The sequence below is a fragment of the Trachurus japonicus genome, chromosome 17, assembly GCF_045865225.1.
Source record: "Trachurus japonicus isolate A0001 chromosome 17, Traja_1.0".
NCBI classification, from domain to species: domain Eukaryota; kingdom Metazoa; phylum Chordata; class Actinopteri; order Carangiformes; family Carangidae; genus Trachurus; species Trachurus japonicus.
In genome coordinates this window covers 12,091,967-12,110,618 of record NC_140923.1, presented here as the reverse complement: position 1 = coordinate 12,110,618, position 18,652 = coordinate 12,091,967, and the positions used below count along the sequence as shown (strand labels likewise).

At 39.5% G+C, this 18,652-nt stretch overlaps 1 protein-coding gene across 1 annotated transcript in view; it reads right to left on the bottom strand.

The window, feature by feature from the left end:
* The window catches only part of LOC146970207 (uncharacterized), a 40,129-nt gene that overhangs the window by 13,694 nt on the left and 7,783 nt on the right, over window positions 1-18,652 (bottom strand). The window contains exons 11-37 of the mRNA XM_085805905.1: window positions 18,248-18,355; window positions 17,948-18,013; window positions 17,777-17,842; window positions 16,614-16,682; window positions 15,772-15,837; window positions 15,595-15,666; window positions 14,303-14,365; window positions 13,369-13,440; window positions 12,764-12,835; window positions 12,559-12,630; window positions 10,324-10,387; window positions 10,112-10,164; window positions 7,999-8,067; window positions 6,084-6,155; window positions 5,881-5,943; window positions 5,704-5,775; window positions 5,247-5,294; window positions 5,086-5,151; window positions 4,393-4,458; window positions 4,231-4,287; window positions 4,061-4,132; window positions 3,180-3,245; window positions 2,056-2,106; window positions 1,888-1,953; window positions 909-974; window positions 747-821; window positions 582-653 (exon numbers count right to left, since the gene is read on the bottom strand). Of these exons, the coding sequence (XP_085662031.1) occupies window positions 582-653; window positions 747-821; window positions 909-974; window positions 1,888-1,953; window positions 2,056-2,106; window positions 3,180-3,245; window positions 4,061-4,132; window positions 4,231-4,287; window positions 4,393-4,458; window positions 5,086-5,151; window positions 5,247-5,294; window positions 5,704-5,775; window positions 5,881-5,943; window positions 6,084-6,155; window positions 7,999-8,067; window positions 10,112-10,164; window positions 10,324-10,387; window positions 12,559-12,630; window positions 12,764-12,835; window positions 13,369-13,440; window positions 14,303-14,365; window positions 15,595-15,666; window positions 15,772-15,837; window positions 16,614-16,682; window positions 17,777-17,842; window positions 17,948-18,013; window positions 18,248-18,355 (1,824 nt within the window). The remainder of the gene's footprint in view (window positions 1-581; window positions 654-746; window positions 822-908; window positions 975-1,887; window positions 1,954-2,055; window positions 2,107-3,179; window positions 3,246-4,060; window positions 4,133-4,230; window positions 4,288-4,392; window positions 4,459-5,085; window positions 5,152-5,246; window positions 5,295-5,703; window positions 5,776-5,880; window positions 5,944-6,083; window positions 6,156-7,998; window positions 8,068-10,111; window positions 10,165-10,323; window positions 10,388-12,558; window positions 12,631-12,763; window positions 12,836-13,368; window positions 13,441-14,302; window positions 14,366-15,594; window positions 15,667-15,771; window positions 15,838-16,613; window positions 16,683-17,776; window positions 17,843-17,947; window positions 18,014-18,247; window positions 18,356-18,652) is intronic.

Below are 18,652 nucleotides of genomic sequence, written 5' to 3'. Positions count from 1 at the left end.
CAAAAGTAACTATACCCAACACTGTCTGTCAGTCACTCTGCTCTGCTCTGAGCCGAGGAGAAAACTTTCCTTGTATCCTACAAGTTTTATCCAATGAGGAGAGAGAACGGCATAAAGGGGCGGTCCTCTCTGTGTGTGCAGCCAAGAGATGCGCCTGAATGTGGTGACGTAGGGACGAGGACCAATAGATCCATGACGAGGGCGGGGGCTGCTAACTCCATCGGCTGACAAGAAGTTATGGTGCGTTCAGGGCAACCCGTAACTCGTGTTTTTCCGACCTGTGAAGTCGTACCAGTTCGATCTGGTACGAGTTCACGGGTCGGAAGTTACGAGTGGCCGTTATAGTGACTTTCACAGGTAAAACAGGTCGGTTGCCTGGAACGCTACAAAGTCGTAAGTTGTGACTTGAACCTGTAACTTACGGTTTCAAAAGCCTGCCTGGAACGCAGCATTAGCCAAAACGACCGGATCGCTTACTTCTGCTTTAGAAATGTAAATAACAGCTTCCATAGATAAATAAACCACTGATAAACATATAAAACATATAAAAACAGCAAAAACAAATCTGGTTATTCAGTCACCTTGGTGGCGATAGAGCGAGGAGACGGTTTGGGAGACTTTTTGAAAATCCCTGCGAGACCTCCTGTCTTCTCCTGCAGCATCCACACCAAGCAACAATCAATAGTTAATAATCAGTGGAAAAGAAAAACAGACCCAGACTCTGATCATCAGAAGAGATTTTGTACCTTTGCTGTGTTTCCTTCTAACAGGTTTTCCGAGCTGCCATATAATCTCCTCTGATCCTCATTTGAGCTTGATTCCTGAAATGACAAAAACAGGATGTTGAACATAAACATAAACAAACAAAAGTCAAGTGGTGGAAAATAAAAATATCTTCACTTCGTCACCTCGTCAGCCGCCCCCTCCGCTGCTTTCTGAGTCTTCTTAAACATCCCGCTGAAAATACTTTTTTCCTGATGACATAAAACAAAAAACACGTCAGGTTTTACACGTGTGTGTGTGTGTGTCCAGGTGTGTAAAGAAGGTGCAGATCGGGGGTTCGTCCAATGTTTGGTTTCCAGAGAGATGATAATTTAAAAATATCGGCAGAAAATAATATTTGCATGTGGATGAATCAAAAGAAACTTCATCAGAAACTTCACATCCACAACCTTCAAATATTCTTCTTTTTATTTTTTAAATGGATAGTTCAACAATTTGGAAAATTGGCCCATTGCCATAATCCCTATAGTCATAGCAGTAGGTTTGTTACCTTTAATTGTCGGTGCAAGCTATTTTTAGAACGGCGGAGCAGAGCCGTGAGCTGCACATTCACCACGCTATGAGATAATAACACAACAGAGTTGTTTTCAAGGCAAATTCATGCAAAACCACTGATGCAAGTTCCCGTCGGGGGCAGTTTTTCATCAAGCAGTCTCTGTATTTCCCTCTAAAACAACTCTGTCTGGTAACGTTGTGTTATTATCTCATAGCGTGGTGAATGTGCAGGTCACAACTTGTCCACCAGAGCGTTTTGGAGTTGTTGGATTGTGTATTTGATGAGTTTGATGAGGGAAACTAAGAAATCCCATGAGCCTCCGTAGTGTAGCTCTGAGCAGCTCACGGCTCTGCTCCGCCGTTCTAAAAATAGCTTGCACCGACAATTAAAGGTAACGAACCTACTGCTATGACTATAGGGATTATGGCAATGGGTCAATTTGCCAAAAATGTTGAACTATCCCTTTAAGGATATTTTTGGGGGTATTTAGTGCCTTTGTTTTGAAAGTACAGTGAAGAGAGACAGGAAATCAGGGAGAGAGAGAGTAGCTGTAGCTGTATTATAATAAAGGTTTAGTTGTGTTACGTCTGCAGTGTGTGGACACAGACCTTGGTGGCGGTGTTTTCAGACAGACTGTCGTTGCTCGCCGTCAGCTCCTTCTGCTCGTCTTTGTCCTGGAAACGGGAAAAAAATAAAAAAAAATAAAAACAGTAAACACACAGGTGAAGCAGTCACGGCGGATGATGGCGTTAACGGCGTTAAAGCTAACTCATCACCTCTGAAGCTTTGGGTGTTTTCTTGAGTCCACTGAACAGTCCACCTTTCTCCTGATGGACAGAAACACAGTCAAAAACCAAAACACACGTCTTTGTATAGACCAGAGCGGCATTTTTATGCAAATGAGAATGACTGATGCATCCTGGGTAATTTAGGGGCAGCGCCCGGCATCCCTCCATTGAAAAGTTCAGCCTAACTGGCTTGACAAACTAACTAACAAAAAGTTGTCTATTAACAGGCTATTTACAGACAACACTTAGCCAAAACCTCCCCGCTGATTCCACCAAATACGTGTAGATGTCTGGGTCAGACATTTCTGGCCACTGTGAGGAGTCATTGATCATTGTGGGAGGCTAAAGGAGCATACCGCTAGATTAATTAATTGTAATTTTTCAAGATAGCGTGAACGGTGGGTTTCAAAGAGGGTGTCAAAATAATTATGAGACATAGTGCTACAAAAGAAACACAAAATAAAACATTCAAATTGATTGTTAGTTAGTCTACGCTCCATCAAAACACAAAAAGCCACTGAGTGCAATTTAAAAATGCCGGGTGCTGCCCCTAAATTACCCAGGATGCATCAGTCATTCTCATTTGCATAAAAATGCCGCTCTGGTCTATCTGTGGCTCTTGTGAAGCAGCGTTTGGAGACATGTTGATTTATAATCCATCAACGTGCACATGAGGAATGATAAAAAGTCAACAACATGGTTTTAAAGTTGGACTGATGTTGAAAATCTGATGTTGTGAGATCAGAGGCTTCAAAGACACAAGAAACACGAGTTTCAGAGCGTGAAGTCGACTCGTTTTCAACCCGAGAAACATTTCTACAAGTCGTGTAAAAACCAGGTTGTGTCGTCTTGTGAGTAAATCGTGACCTGGTTTAGAGTTTAGTAGAGTGACGCTGCAGTTTCAGGCAGGAAGGAAGTGCTTTGAATTGTTTCCTCGGCGGTGCCTTCAAAGACCGTAGGAATGTCAGTCATCTGCCAAAAAGGGGCCGAGGACGACGTGATCAGGAAATGAAGAGATGAAGCTGACGGTCAGGAAGTCGAGTGTGTGTGTGTGTGTGTGTGTGTGTGTGTGTGTGTGTGTGTCTGTGTGTGTGTGTGACGTTGACACTGACCTCATCAAACAGGTTGTCGATACTCGCTGATCTTTTGAAGATCCCGGCCAGGCCGCCTTTTTTCTCCTGAAACACAAACCTCAGTTATTTTTTTCTCAGTCAAGATCATAGATTATAGATTATGTGTAGATTTTTCACATCCAATTTGGAGTTATTAATGTTTATTATTTATAATTAACCATCATTTTTTACTACTAATGAACTAAAGGACAACCCATCTATCCATCCATCACCCTCTTTTCCATTTGACACCTGTCTTATTAGTTATTATCACATATCAACATGTTATTTCTTAAAATATGATGCGATGTTCAGTGCATAAAATCTACTTATCAATTAATTTCAGCCTTTTATTACTTATAAAATAATCAGTTGTGTTTCATACATATATATCTATAACAATTTCTTAATTGTTTAATTGTTTTATTTCTAATCCCTCTTGTTTCTTCTTAATGTACAGACATTTCAACAAATGTTTTAGGATGAAGTCGTATGCAGCATTAATAACTGTATGGTAGAAAAGGGTTAGGGTTAGGTCATTTCTGTGCACTTTCACTTTTCATATTTCTGCACTTTTGTGGACAGTTGTTCTTTACTTTACTTAAGGTTTTAACTGCCGGACATTTGCTCTTATCAGAGTGTTTTTAAATGTGGTATTGGTACAAACACTACTTCCACCAATGACTGAGGCAGAGCATCATCTTAAATCTTGTCTCTGTTGTTTCTCTGTGTCTTTTTGCTTCGACAAAGAGACACATTTTGGTTTTCAGAAGTTCATTTACAAACACAACGACACCATCTCAGTCGGATTTGAATGTTCAGGTTTCACTTTTATGACGATGTGATAAAATTGGGAGTTGTGTTTCTATTTTGTGTGTCACCTTGTGGGCGGTCGTGTCCATCAGATTCTCACAGCTGCCAGATAACTGAGCGTCTCTGTTCAACTCCGCCTCCTGCAGTCGAACCAGAAAAAGATCAATTATCAACATCACGTCCGTCGTGCACGGTGACGGTGTGTTTTTGGTAACATCGTCCGGTTCGGTCACCGTACCTTCTCCTCGGTTGGTTTCTGCGGCTTCTTGAACATGTTGCTGAAAATATTTTTCTCCTACAAATAAATGTGGCGTCAGTGAACGTCCCCTCTGAGGATAAATCGTCTATAAATAAATCAAATAAAATAAATGTTCAGCTGCGTCGAGCTGCGGCTGCTCACCTTGGTGGGGTTGTTCTCAGACAGGTCGTCGGTGCTCGTCGACAGCTCGTTCTCGTTCTCTCCGTCCTGAAACACAGATATTTTATTAGTGAAACAGCTTAAGGTTTGAAAACTCAACTCAAAACAAACAGAAACTTAAAGCAGATATCATCGGCACGGCCGTTTCGGCTAATGCTGTGTTCAAGGCAGGCTTTTGAAACCGTAAGTTACAGCTTCAAGTCACAACTACGACTTGGTAGCGTTCCAGGTAACCCGTAGCTCGTGTTTTTACCGTCCTGTTGTCTGTGAAAGTTCCCTATAACGGCCACTCGTAACTTCCGACCCGTGAACTCGTACCAGATCGAACTGGTATGACTTCACAGGAAGGAAAAACACAAAGTACGAGTTTCCTTGAACGCACCATGAGTTAGCAGCCCCCGCCCTTGTCAGGCATCAATTGGTCCTTGTGCTACGTCACCACATTCACGCGCATCCCTTGGCTGCACACACAGCCCTTCATGCCGTTCTCTCCCCTCATTGGATAACACTTGTATCCCACAAGGAAAATTTTCTCCTCGGGTTACAGCAGAGCAGAGTGACGGAGAGACTCGTGTTTAGGCTGAAATACTTCATGTAAGTGATTGCTGACGGAAAATAGGACTATTTAGGACTTATATTAACAAAAACATTCCACTGATATCTGCTTTAACTCACCGGTGACTCTGTTTTTCCTTTAGGAGTCTTTTTGAGGAGTCCACTGAACAGACCTGCTGCTTTCTCCTGGTGGAAACAGACACGACGCACAGTTGATCAGTGTTGAAATATTAATAAATGTTGTGTTTCACTGAAAACTGCATGGATTTAAAACCACTGACCTGTTTGCCCTCAGATAAATTTTCAGTGCTGGCTGAGAGCTTCTCATCCTGCTTAAAAAAACCACATTCAACACTGTGGTTAATGTCACAACATCATAACAAGACAGTACTCATAAAAGATTGTACTAATGATTATAGTAACTCACAGTTTTTAAGAGAATTTATCACTTAAATTGTGAAAAAAAATCACCTGTGCACATGGTAATACTGTAAGAAACAATCCAGTGTAAAATGTTCGCAAATGCATAATGTTAACCTGCTTTTATTTTGTAAGTTTGTTGAGTTAAGTTTGAATGGAAATAATTATTTTAAAAAATATGCATCTCAAAAATAAAAAAAATATATCGATGAACAAAATAACAAAACAACACAAACAAACGTGATAATAAAAGTCTTGAAAATGGAAACACAATAGGAGCTGGATTTCTTATTTTGAAAAACGACTGATTGAGTTCACCTCCTCGGATTGAGCAGCTTCGGCAGGTTTGGTCGGCTTTTTGAATATTCCACTAAATATTCCTCCTTTTTCCTGAAACATTAAAACATGAGTGAGCTCTCTGGAAAGAAACATTCAAATTAATCAGGATTAATCAATCAATTAATTACATAATTAAATAAAAACAAAGAGTCTCACCTTGGTGTTGTTCTCAGACAGACCTTCGCTCCCCGACAGCTCCTCGTCCTGAATCGATTTGTCCTGGAAACAGTTAAAAGTTTATTACAGGCTGAGGATCTGGAGGCGCGGGACTTTTGCTAAATCGAGAGTTTTCTGGGATTCAAACCAGCGATTTTCTCATCACAGATGTAAAACACGGCTGAGAGAGAGATTCTTCTTACGTCATCTGCTGCAGGAACGTCTGCAGGTTTGGACGACTTCTTGAACATGCCGCTGAACGCACCTCCTTTCTCCTGAAACACAAAGAACGTGGGATTTTATTATAATGTTTTATACTTGACTTTTTAAAATTTATTTATTTATTTATTTTGCACGAACATATCATTTAAAATAGTATGAACAACTAGAAACAGCATTTCCTAACGGAACATGCGTGTGAATGCTGAAACCCAATGCTGAACCATGCTGAATTGGGGCAAGGAGACCTTCCTGAGCACATTGATGTGCATTAAATGTTTGTAGGGCAAAAACTTTTCTCAGGGTCGCAAGGTAGAAAAGGGGGGCATTTCTGCTTTTCTAAAAAAATCAGCTCCTACTTTTATATTGAAGTGGATGAGCCACTGGAGCGGGTCTAGCTGCACAATTAGGCTCATTGAGACAATTCTGTAAGTCTGTCTGCTGTTTTGAGCACATTAAATGAGACACGACAAGTGTGGCTACAAACCAGTGAGGAAATCATGTGTCTAGAGTTTAATTTGTGGCCGTGCTGGCAATTTATCCAGAAAAAATCCTGAATGTTTTTTCGATCCCTCTCACTCTAACGATGATGTCACTCACTCTGACCCAACCCCATACACACTCATTGAAAGTGTGAAATTTGTCAGAAATCCTCATGTGCTTTTAAAGGATTTATCTCAAAAACGGTACAAGCTATGAAAAAGTTGTAAATACAGGATGAATACATTAGAAGTTTATCTACAGCTCAGAATTTGAATGAAGTCTCTAGCTGAAAGTATGTGGACGCTTTAAAGGCTGAAAGAAGTAAGAAGATTTGAAGAGTTTCAAGACTGTTCCAATGCATTCCCTATGGGGAAAAAAAATCAGAAATAGTTGAATATTGCAAAAAGTCTGAATAGTTGAAAAGAGAAAAGACATAGCACACCTGTCCTGAAAAGGCTGAACATTTTGATATTTGAATTGTTGAAATAGCACGAAGTATGAAGGACTAGTTACATGACGAAGAAAGGCAGAAAATGGCCGAACCGAATAACAATAGTGTGAATGCTTCCAGCATTCACACTAATTATTATGATTGGTATGTGCGAAGGGGAGGTATGAAACCCAGAAGGGCTTACATGACACTTGTCCAAATTTGTTACAAATAAAGACAAGAAAATAAGGAATAATCAAAAGTAACAATCAACTGAGTGACTATACAGGGACTATAAGAAGGAAAGGAAAAAGACATACTGTAAATGAATGAATAATGCAAACAATAATGATACATGCAATAATGAAAAAACATAACTATAGATGTCTTATTATGTTTCACGATGCATTGTACCATAACACAATCAATGCAGAATACATGAGTAAATAAAAAGACGTCTCATGAGGCCACTATTGTTATTTTCTCAGTCATCAGTTGATTTGTTTGATCAATAATAGAAACGGTGAAACTTTTTATGTACGAAAGCAAAAGATTTTCAGTTTAATCTTCAGGATTGTGAAGCTGAAATCCGAGAAGTTTTGTCCCATTTACATAAAAAATAACTTAAATCCAATCATCAATAGTATTTGCTGAATAATATTCAGTTGAGCGACCGCTTCTATCTGCTCTCACAAACAAGGAGAATGTTTTCCTCACAGCTTCTCTTTTTCTTTGACCTTCATTGGTTCATTGTTTCGATCAGATTAAATAAAAAATATCTCCTGAACTTCCTTCATTTATAAAACATTCAAAACATAAAAAGCACAAAGAGGAAACTGCTCTTCTTGCTCGAGCTAAACAACATGAATATTCAGATATATCTCAAACATGTTGATCTTTAAAAAGTGAGATATCATCATATTATAAAACTGTGCGGCAGATGGATTTCCAGAGATGCTGTGCCGTGTTTTTATGACCTCACCGACCTTTGCGCCGGCGGCCTCAGACAGACTGTCGCTGCTCGCCGACAGATCTTTGTGAGACGACAGATTCTCCTGAAACAAGAAATAAAAACGCTCAGAAACTGCGAGTGAGAGACGGAAACTTCCTTTTTGAAGTTTGAACTCCAGTCGTACGAGTACGAGGAGGAACATGATGAGTCACGCTCACATGTTGTTTATTGTTTAGCTGCAAGAAACCAGGTTAAAAACAGAGAACAGGTGACAGAGAGGATGAATCATCAGCTGTTAGTCAATCAGGTGGTGAAGATGCTTTAAAGGGAGAGTAGCATTTTTTAAAAGTGGGGTTGTATGATCTACAAATAGCCCCTAAGTACTTTAATTGCAGTAGAAGACTCTCTGCACTCCTCCTGTTAGCAACGCCAGCCCATAATAGCCCTGCCCAGAGATTTACAACATACATTGTTGTGAATGGACCCAAAGAAACGGCCTATTTTCACGGCCTAAAAGAGGTTTTACGTGAAAAAAAAAATACACAGTTGCATTGTTCGCTATAATATAATTTTTTCCAGCCCTTCAAAGTGCAGGAAAAACGCAGTTTTTATTTGGACCTAACCAATTGCTGATCGGCGGGCGCTAACCCTGGGCGGAGGGATACATGAGTTGGTTAGGTCCAAATAAAAACTGTGTTTTTCCTGCACTTTGAAGGGCTGGAAAAATTATATTATAGCGAACAATGGAACTGTGTATTTTTTTTCACGTAAAACCTCTTTTAGGCCGCGAAAATAGGCCGTTTCTTTGGGTCCATTCACAACACTGTATGTTGTAAATCTCTGGGTAGGGCTATTATGGGCTGGCGTTGCTAACGGGAGGAGTGCAGAGAGTCTTCTACTGCAATTAAAGTACTTAGGGGCTATTTGTAGATCATACAACCCCACTTTAAAAAAATGCTACTATCCCTTTAATCTCATCTTTTACAGGTGGTAGATGTTGACCGAATATTTTCTATTCAGTCATAACGAGCTGAGTGAAGGTTTGTTTTATTTTTTTCATCTTATACATTTTGATTAATTATATAAAACAGGCACTTGGTTGCGTGTGAGCCTACATGTATATAACGTGGCTCTTTGCAGTACCACCGTAAAAAGTTTGGCTGTTAGACCCTGGCTGGTCGGCCACCGCTGCTCTAATCAGTTCCAGATGACACTACTGCGATGCACTTTATGTTGGCGCCTTCAACTTGTGCAAAACGCTGCTGCTCGTCTTTTAACCAACACTAACAGACGAGACATCACATCACTCCTGTTCTTAACTCCCTTCCCTGGCTTCCCGTCCTTTATAGAATTGATTTTAAACTTTTAATGTTTGTTTTTCAAGCTCTTAACTGCACCTTATTTGACGCCTATCTCTATAACGCATTATGACCATACTTATAAAGAGTTATAATGCAGTTATAGCACTGTATAACTATTGTTATAAACACTCACAAATGATCATAATGCTATAAACTATAAAGCATTTTATCATGATTTATAAGGTCAGGTATTATAATACGTTATCATTGTTAGCTCTAGAATAAGCTCCCTGCCGAAACGCGTCTTATTTCTGACCTGGGCCTCTTCAAATCTAAACTAAAAACCTATTTATTTAGGATGGCTTTTAATAACCAGAAACGTGGTGACACTTTTATTTTGTTCTATTTTATTGCTTTTATTGTTTTTTACTTATTCCTTTTTATTTATTATCTATTGTAAAGCACTTTGGTTCACCAAAAGGATTGTTGTAAAGGGCTGCATGTAAGTACAATAAATGGTATTTCCAAAGTAAAATGATTGATTATTATATTTTCTATGATGATATATTGATCAGATGATACATGAATTGTATTGTCTGTGAGGAAACAGGCTGAGACGCCGCTCTGAGAAGAGTTTTGTGATGTGTTTTAAATTTGATATCAATTTAAATCTAATTTAATTCAAATGATTAAAAGCAGAATGAGGAGATTTTAATCATCTTGTTGTCAGTTCACAGAGTCCCGCCACAATAAAAGCTCCTGGTTTCTACAGATTATATTGATTATTCATATCATAAGTGATTATTCTCTACATGTGACCTCCGCTTGTGTTTGAACAGCTGTTACCTCTGCAGATGTTTTGGGCGTCTTCTTGAGGAGGCCGCTGAACAAACCGCCTCCTCTCTCCTGCACAGAGAAGAGACGACGATGACGACAAAACAAAAAAACAAAGAAACCTTAGTAGCGTGACCTCCACCCGACACGACACGACGGAGCTGCGGCGACTCGAGCTGCAGCGTGTGTGTGACTCATGTGGTTTCAGTCACGAGGACTCGGACTCACCTTGTTCTCCAACAGGTTCTCAGAGCTGACGGAGAGATCCCCACGCAGCGACTCCCCAGCCTGAACACAACACAAAAATGTGACCAAACGTGTGGGAACATGAAAACTGGCTGAGCACGCACACACACGCACACACACACACACACACACACACACACAACCACAACCACAGGCATGAATCCAGACAGAGAGGGGGAGGTGTGGACTCTACATGTGTCTAAGTGACGTAATTTCTGCAGAGCCGCATAGTTTTCAATCAAGAGCATTAAATGTTACATAAGAAAGAAGAAAAACCTCTGTAGAAAGAAGATAATTTTACTAAATAACTGATTTAACCCTTATGTGGTGTTCAGGTCAAATTGACCCGTTTCAAATTTTTACTAAAAGAAAAAATATTCAAGGATACAACTTTTCGACCTGAAAATCCATGGCCTTGGCTTATTTTATGTGAAAGAAAAAAAATATATTGACATGATATGCTACAATACCCCTGTACCCCCTGTACCCCCCAGTAGTCGAGTTGAGGGGGGATGAGGGGGGGATGGCATCTCCCCTGAAATAAAAACAATCAAAATCATCCCCCCTGAAAAAATGCCATCCCCCCCTCTCCACCCCTCCCCTTTTTACATTAAATGTTGGACATATAACTTGTAAGTCAGACAACTGTGGGACAACGACAAGGAGCATGAGCAAGCAAAACTGTAAAATTCGAAGATGCAGGACAACATTCGGTCAATCATCCCTTTCAGTGCTGGGTACACACCTATGGAATTCTTTACCACCAGATATCAAATCCCAAACAGAATTAAAGATGTTTAGTGCTAAAGCTAAACATTGGCTTAAGCAGCAGCAGAAATGTGAACATTAACTTCTCTCAAGTCACTGTCGATACAGCATTCTACTAATGTTTAATGTATTTAATTTGTGCAACTTCTTAATGTAAATTTTGTAGCTGTGTTTATTTATTCATGATAACTATTCACTGTATTATTCACTGTATTTGTATTATTGCACTTATTGTAACGGTATTCAGTATCTTTTATCCTTCTTTAGCCCGACCAGGGACAAAGACTGCAAATTAGCTGAAGCTAGACGTCTTGTATGCATCGCATTTTTCATTCTTTGTGGCAATGTTGTATGTATCGTCCCTGCAAAATAAACATTAAAATAAAAAAAAAATAATTATAGGCTGTCAAATCAATTTTAACGGCGTAAATTTTTTAAAATCTATTGATTAAAAATTGATCTATTGATTAAAAAACATTTGCACAAATCAAGCCTATCCACTTTTCCATGTTGATAAAAGTATTAAAATGATAATTCAAGGGATATTTAGGCTATAATAGATAAAAATGTGCGATTAATTTGCGATTAATTCTGAGTTAACTATGACATTCATGAGATTAATCGGGATTAAATATTTTAATAGATTTACAGCCCTCATTATTTCATCATTAGAGAGTAGGCCTACGCATGTTGAATAAAAGAAATAATAAAATCTGAGGGCACAAATAAAAAAATTCAAATAAACTTGTTTTGTTTTGATATCGAATTTACATGAATCACCCCCCCCCCCCCCCTTTTTTTTTAAAGGTGAAAATAATTGACCATCCCCCCTGAATTTTTTTTACAACTCGACTCCCCTACGCATTTATGTCCTTCATAGGATGTTCAGGTCAATTTGACCCGGATGAAATACATTGACTGACAGACAGACACACACACACACACACACACAGAGACACACACACTTACATGGACACAGACACACAAACGCACGCACAGACACACAGAGACACACACACACACACAGTTCTCATGTTTCCATTGTTATCTGTCACCTGTTTTTGTGAAAATCAATTGAAAATATCTGTTCAAAATAATAAATATCAATGAAAACATTGTTTCATTTCTATTTTTCATGGATAAACATGATTTATGCTACCCAAGGCTTTACTATAGTGGATTTTTTACATACATTATAACTTTATCACAAAAAACGAATGACACTTCCATTGTTAAATGTGATCATGTATGTTATCTATATTGTTTGGAACTGAGATAAAGAAAATATATGTTGGAGTTTTTTTATGTAAATATTTAGTTCTATATTTCTTTTAAAACCAACAATAATGTTCCAGGTCAATTTGACCCGAACAGTTCCAAAGGGTCCAAAATGTGAACATAACACAAGGGTTAAAAAGCTTCGGTTGAGTTTGTAAACACGCCACCTGCTCCAGTCGAGGGCCTTCAGACAGTTTGGGAGATTTCTTGAACATCCCACTGAAAACTCCTCCTTTCTCCTGGCACACAAACACAAACACACACACAAACACACAAACTCTTTGAGCTTATCGTTGCCTCAGTTTAAAAACATGAAATCTGCTTTATGACCTGATGAGATGTTAGTGGCGTAGTGAAGTGTAAACCTCGTACTTTGCTGCTGCTGCTGCTCTCAGAGAGCGACTCAGCGCCGCCTGTCGCCTCCGTCTGCAGCGACTCTTTGTCCTGAGACACAGACACACGAGAAGAGGTGACGACAACGTGATGATGTTTTATGATTATTTCAGATAAGCAAATCGACAACAGAGCACTTCCTCAAATTCACCTCATGTAATAAAATCTGTATCAAGAGGCAAACTGTTGCAGAAAGAACTATTTTCACCTAATAAAAATCGGAAAAAATGCATTTTGTGTCTAAGAAATAATGGAAACAAACTGTAGATGCTGAACTATGAAAAGACAAAACGAGTAAAATAAGTTAATTAAGTGTAAGTGTGCACAATATGCATGTACTATAATGCCTTTAACTGACATGATAAAGTACAACCGAACATGTCAGAACATAAATAACATGTGTAGCAGCGTCTTTTTGCCTCCTGGTAAAATTCACTTCAGTTTTATTTGATTAAAACTGAAAAACACATTCACTGAACTGCAGTAAAATGCATTTATGTACAACTTTGGCTCAAAAACAACAAAGTGTATCCAGACTTTCACAATTCTGAGGCTCTAAAAACTTAATTTCCAAACCACGTTACCTGCCCAGGTGTCCCCTCTCCGGGAATCTTGGGAGATTTTCGGAGAATCCCGCTGAAAAATCCTCCTTTTTCCTGGTGATGGCAGACGTAATTACAGTAAATTAACATGGTTCCTACAGCTTAAGCCAAGTTTAATTTAAGACTTTTTAAGACGTTTTTAATGCCACTTGAAATGAAATTTAAGACCGACTTTCACAATAAACACAAATGCAGAAAAAAGAAGAAAAAAAAGAAAGAAAAACGTCACCACATCAATTACATAGGGTTAGGGACAATTTTACCCACTTTCCTATGTGGTCCAAGGTAAAGTGACTGCTACATGAATGATTGGGGGGGGGCTATGAGTGAGTGAGTGACATCATTTAACAGCTGTGTAGTTGTGGAGAGGAGATGATGAACTAAAAAGGACACGTTTGCTCGTCGGTACTGTTTGTTTCCATCCAAAGTGATTCAAATAACTGGGAAATAAGATAAGATAGATGAATGCGCATTAAAAGAAATTTGAGTTCTGTGTGTTTCCATTAAAAGTACGGACTTTGGTGAAAACTACAAACTTGAGCGAGTTTTCCGCAGCTGTCCTTCCAAAATAAATGCATAAAAAGTCTGAAAAAAAAAACTGACTCGGAGCTGGTGGCGGTGAGAAATTTAGCGTTGACGGCCGCCACTAACTTCTCTATGTCGGAATGTTACCAATTATTTTGAGATTTGAGACTAATTATAATCATAAAATACCACTTACCAAGAGTTAACATTTTTAAGACCTCTGAAAAATTTATTTAAGACATTTTAATGCCAATTAAGGCCTTGTTTTTAGATGAATGAATTCAATGCCTTTGAAAGGATCCGTAAGAACCCTGATTAAATTAAATCCGCACTGTGAGCAGCTGTTGCGTCATAATCCCGTCACCTGACGCAGGAATCCGTCTGAACTCACCTTTGAAGTGTCGGTCAGATTATCGGAGCTGCCGGACAGATCGTCGTGCAGAGAGCGCCGGTCCTGAAACACAAACACACGGCGCTGATGAAGAACAGGGAGGAAGACGTCACCTCTCTCACACTGTTTCTTTACTTGTTCATTAGATTCATTAGATCACTTGTTTTTCTATGGTTTTGTAAAAGTGTACAAAGGCAAATACATTTTTATAGCAACAGGTGAATATTTGAAAGTAAAAGATTATCAGCTGTGAACATGGGGGCTCATTATTGAGAAGTGGAGAAGCAGGATTAAATAAATTCATGCTTCTTCTTGCTGCTTTTCCGACATGTTAGTGTTTTCCTTTTTTGTTTTTTTAGTTGTAACTCTTGTCTAAACTATTTGTTTTGTTCTGCTTCTTCTTTTATTATGTTATTTTCACATGTTCGGAATAAAGTCTTCTTCCTTCATCCAGTGAGCTGTAAACTGACCTTTACTGCTCTGCTTTACTGGAAATAAAAACATTTCTGTTTCTGATTCTGATTTACTGTAGATTAGGTTTGGCAACAATCCTCACATCCTATACAGAATAAATAAGAAATACTCAAAACACTATAAACATTAAAGGGATAGTTCAACATTTTGGCAAATTGGCCCATTTCCATAACCCCTATAGTTTTAGCAGCAGGTTCATTACCTTTAACTGTCGGTGCAAGCTATTTTTAGAACGGCGGAGCAGAGCCGCGAGCTGCTCAGAGCTACGCTACGGAGGCTCATGGGATTTCTTGGTTTCCCTCATCAAACTCATCAAATACACAATCCAACGACTCCACAACGCTCTGGTGGACAGGTTGTGACCTGCACATTCACCACGCTATGAGATAATAACACAACGTTACCAGACAGAGTTGTTTAAATACAGAGTCTGCTTGCTGAAAAACTGCCCCTGAAGGCAACGCGCATCAGTGGTTTTGCATGAATTTCCCTCTAAAACAACTCTGTCTGGTAACGTTGTGTTATTATCTCATAGCGTGGTGAATGTGCAGCTCACAACTTGTCCACCAGAGCGTTGTGGAGTTGTTGGATTGTGTATTTGATGAGTTTGATGAGGGAAACCAAGAAATCCCATAATGAGCCTCCGTAGCGTAGCTCTGAGCAGCTCATGGCTCTGCTCCGCCGTTCTAAAAATAGCTTGCACCAACAATTAAAGGTAACGAAAATGTTGAACTATCCCTTTAAAGGAGAGGCTGAAAACCATAAAGGAGCTCAGTCTTTCATTAATAGATTCACACTGTTTTAAACGTCTTCATCACCTCGTCAGCCTGAGCAGCGTCCGCAGACTTCGGAGTCTTCTTGAACATCCCGCTGAATATTCCTCCTTTTTCCTGAAACACACACACACACGTTGGAGGATTTATCCCGGTCAAGGTCGGGTCAGCGCCGCGCTCTAAGTCTGTTGTGTGTCTGTGTCTGTGTCTGTAATCACTCACCTTGTTGCTGCCTTCAGACAGACTGTCGCTGCTGGCCGACAGCTCTCGCTGAGCGCTCAGATTCTCCTGTGATGACGGGAAATGAACAGAAACAACATTTAACGACTTTATAATAAATCCAAAAATCCTGTTTCTGTCTAAAGCCGACGTTAGCCGTAGCGAGGCTCGCTGTTGCTCATTTCCTTTCTGCTGCTGTTTTGTATTCCTTGTTTTGCTGAAGCTTCATTATTAAAACGCAAAAGTTTATTTTGCAAAAGGCTCAGTGTTTATTTATTTATTTATTAACATTTTATCAGGTTTACTCATGTTAGACATTTCTCTTTTCTTTCTTTTTCCTCCTGTTGACATTTGTAACTGATGTAGTAGGTTTAGTTTGAGATTGTTGGGAGAGCCTTTATGTGTTGTGTCATGTTTATGTGTGTGTCCTTAGATTGTCTTATAATAAGTTACTATTATTTATGTATTTATTTATTTATTTAGAGCTTGTTGCTGCTGTCTGATATTACATTTTTGAGGAAGCCCTTGAAAACGAGATGGTATATCTTCTAATTAGATTTTCAAATAAAAATAAATAACTAAACACTGTGCACAGCAGGAGGGAGAAATATTTTGTGTATTTGTGCAGCATTTTTAACACACAACCTTTTTATCTGCAACGTTTCTCATGCAACATTTACTTTTAGCGTGAACAATATTGTTGCTGTTGCTGAAGAACTGCATTGCAACTGTTACACAAGGCTGATTTCCCTGTGGAGACACTTATAGTGCATCTTATCTTATTATTTTAACTTTTTCAAAGTAGTTTTTCTTTAAAAAGCAAGAGGAAATGTTTGCCACCTCACCTGTGCAGGCGTCTCGTCCGCTGGTTTGGTGGATTTTTTAAGGATGCCGGAGAAGAAGTTTCCTCTCTCCTTTAAAGACACGAGCAAAAACATAATGATGAAGATTTTTAGGTTGTGTGTTATGTTGACACTGAAATAAACAATGAGAAGCTCTTTTTCTTCCTCATGTTCAGGGCCGGCCCCTGGCATAAACCCTCTATGCGGTTGTTTAGGGCCACAGCCGTTAGGTGGGGGGCCACATGATCAGAAAGGTACCGGGGTGGGGCGGTGCGTGGCGCAGTGGTTAAGGCGGCCGCCCCATGTAGAGGCTACAGTCCTCAACGCAGGCGTCCCCGGTTCGAATCCCGCGTCGGGCAGAACTTTCCTGCATGTCGTTCCCCCTCTCTCTGCCTCCCCCTTTCCTGTCTATCTCTACTGTGCTATCAAATAAAAGGCAAAAAACGCCAAAAAATATACTTTAAAAAAAAAGAAAGGTACCGGGGTTCATCAAGTCATTTAAACATCCTGAGGTCTGCACGTGCAGCTATGAGCTTTATATGTAATGTGAAGTCAATATTCAGCTTCTTTTATCTCACATTTGAGACATTTGGTGAAAATAGAACGGCAGAATGACAACATTTGTGCTCAAAAAACAATCTTACAAAATGTCATTTTAGACTTGTTTTCTACACGTATCTATTACTGTATTCATATCCTATTTCAAGCACCAAAACAGTTCATTCTCATGACTGAAGGAGTGTTTTCACAAGGGATTTGATTTTTTTCAAAAAGCAGACCTCAAATTTCCAGCATTTGTCCTAAATTATTTCTTTCTACAGTGTTCTAGGACAAACTGGCCTCAGTGTGCTTACAGCGGAGGTTCTAATATTTAGACATAAAACACATGAGTATTGTTACATCTGCAAGTATCTTAAAAAGATAAGTTTAAGAAAATATGTAAAAGTCGAGAAAATGGCCTCAAACCTCCGAGGGCATAAACACGTCTGTATTCAGTTTTAACCAGTGATTTGGTGTTTGCGCTTAGAGTGCAGGGCCACAAACAAAAACCTTGTTTAGGGGGCCACCAACATCCTAGGGCCGGCCCTGCTCATGTTAAAACACTGCGTAGTTTCTGTTTATATAAAATCCATTTCACTTGCTGAAGCCATGAAAACAGGACTCACATAGGCCGGTTCAGATGTTTTCTCCTCTTCCTCTTCATCCTCCGGATCGCTGTCCGCTCTGCTGACCTGTCAGTGAACGCACCAGTGAGTCAACAGGCTGAAGAAGAAGACGACGATAGAAACTGGAAATGTAGATTTTAGATGAACAGCAGATGGTGATGAGGATTTTACCGTCAGTGCAGGAGTTTTATCTTTGGGTGTTTTCTTGAACATCCCAGCGATCAGACCTCCGAAGTCCTGGAGGAACGAGGAGAAGTGAAAGTTTACACAAATGTTTCTTTTTATATAAAACAAGAGAATCTAGTTTAGTGCGTCGACTCTATTTATAAAAGCCATGTTGCTCCTCTGTCATTTATTTTGCAAAGATATCGTCACGTAAACACAGAAACACTGAGTCTAAGACATTTGTGTTGAGTTTGGAGAAGCAGAACTGTGGTTTGATAAGACGAGTCGCTGCCGTTCGTCTCTCACCTGTTTGGCCTCTGCGGTTTTTTCTTGCTTGTTTTTTTCTGTTGTTTCTTCTTTTTCCGAGGCTCCGTCCTCGGCGCCGGGAGTCGGACTGGGATCTCTGCTGCTGGGCTGAGGGAGGAGTCGACAAACAAACTGAATCTACTGTATATAAATCAATGCACAACTGTGATCTCAAACTGTTTCCAGGGTCAAGAAGGAACCTCCTCCGACCTTTGACCTCACTATGAGATGTGTTATATCAAATTAAATTTACAACAGGTGGAACAGAAGATGTTTTAAAAACGAGGTTATAAAAAGCTTCAACTCTGTCAGGACAAATAAGATGCATGAGGAAACAAGTGTCCACCACTTTAACCAATTGAACATGTGCGGCTGTGAAAGCTGCAGGTTTTACACACTATCTGT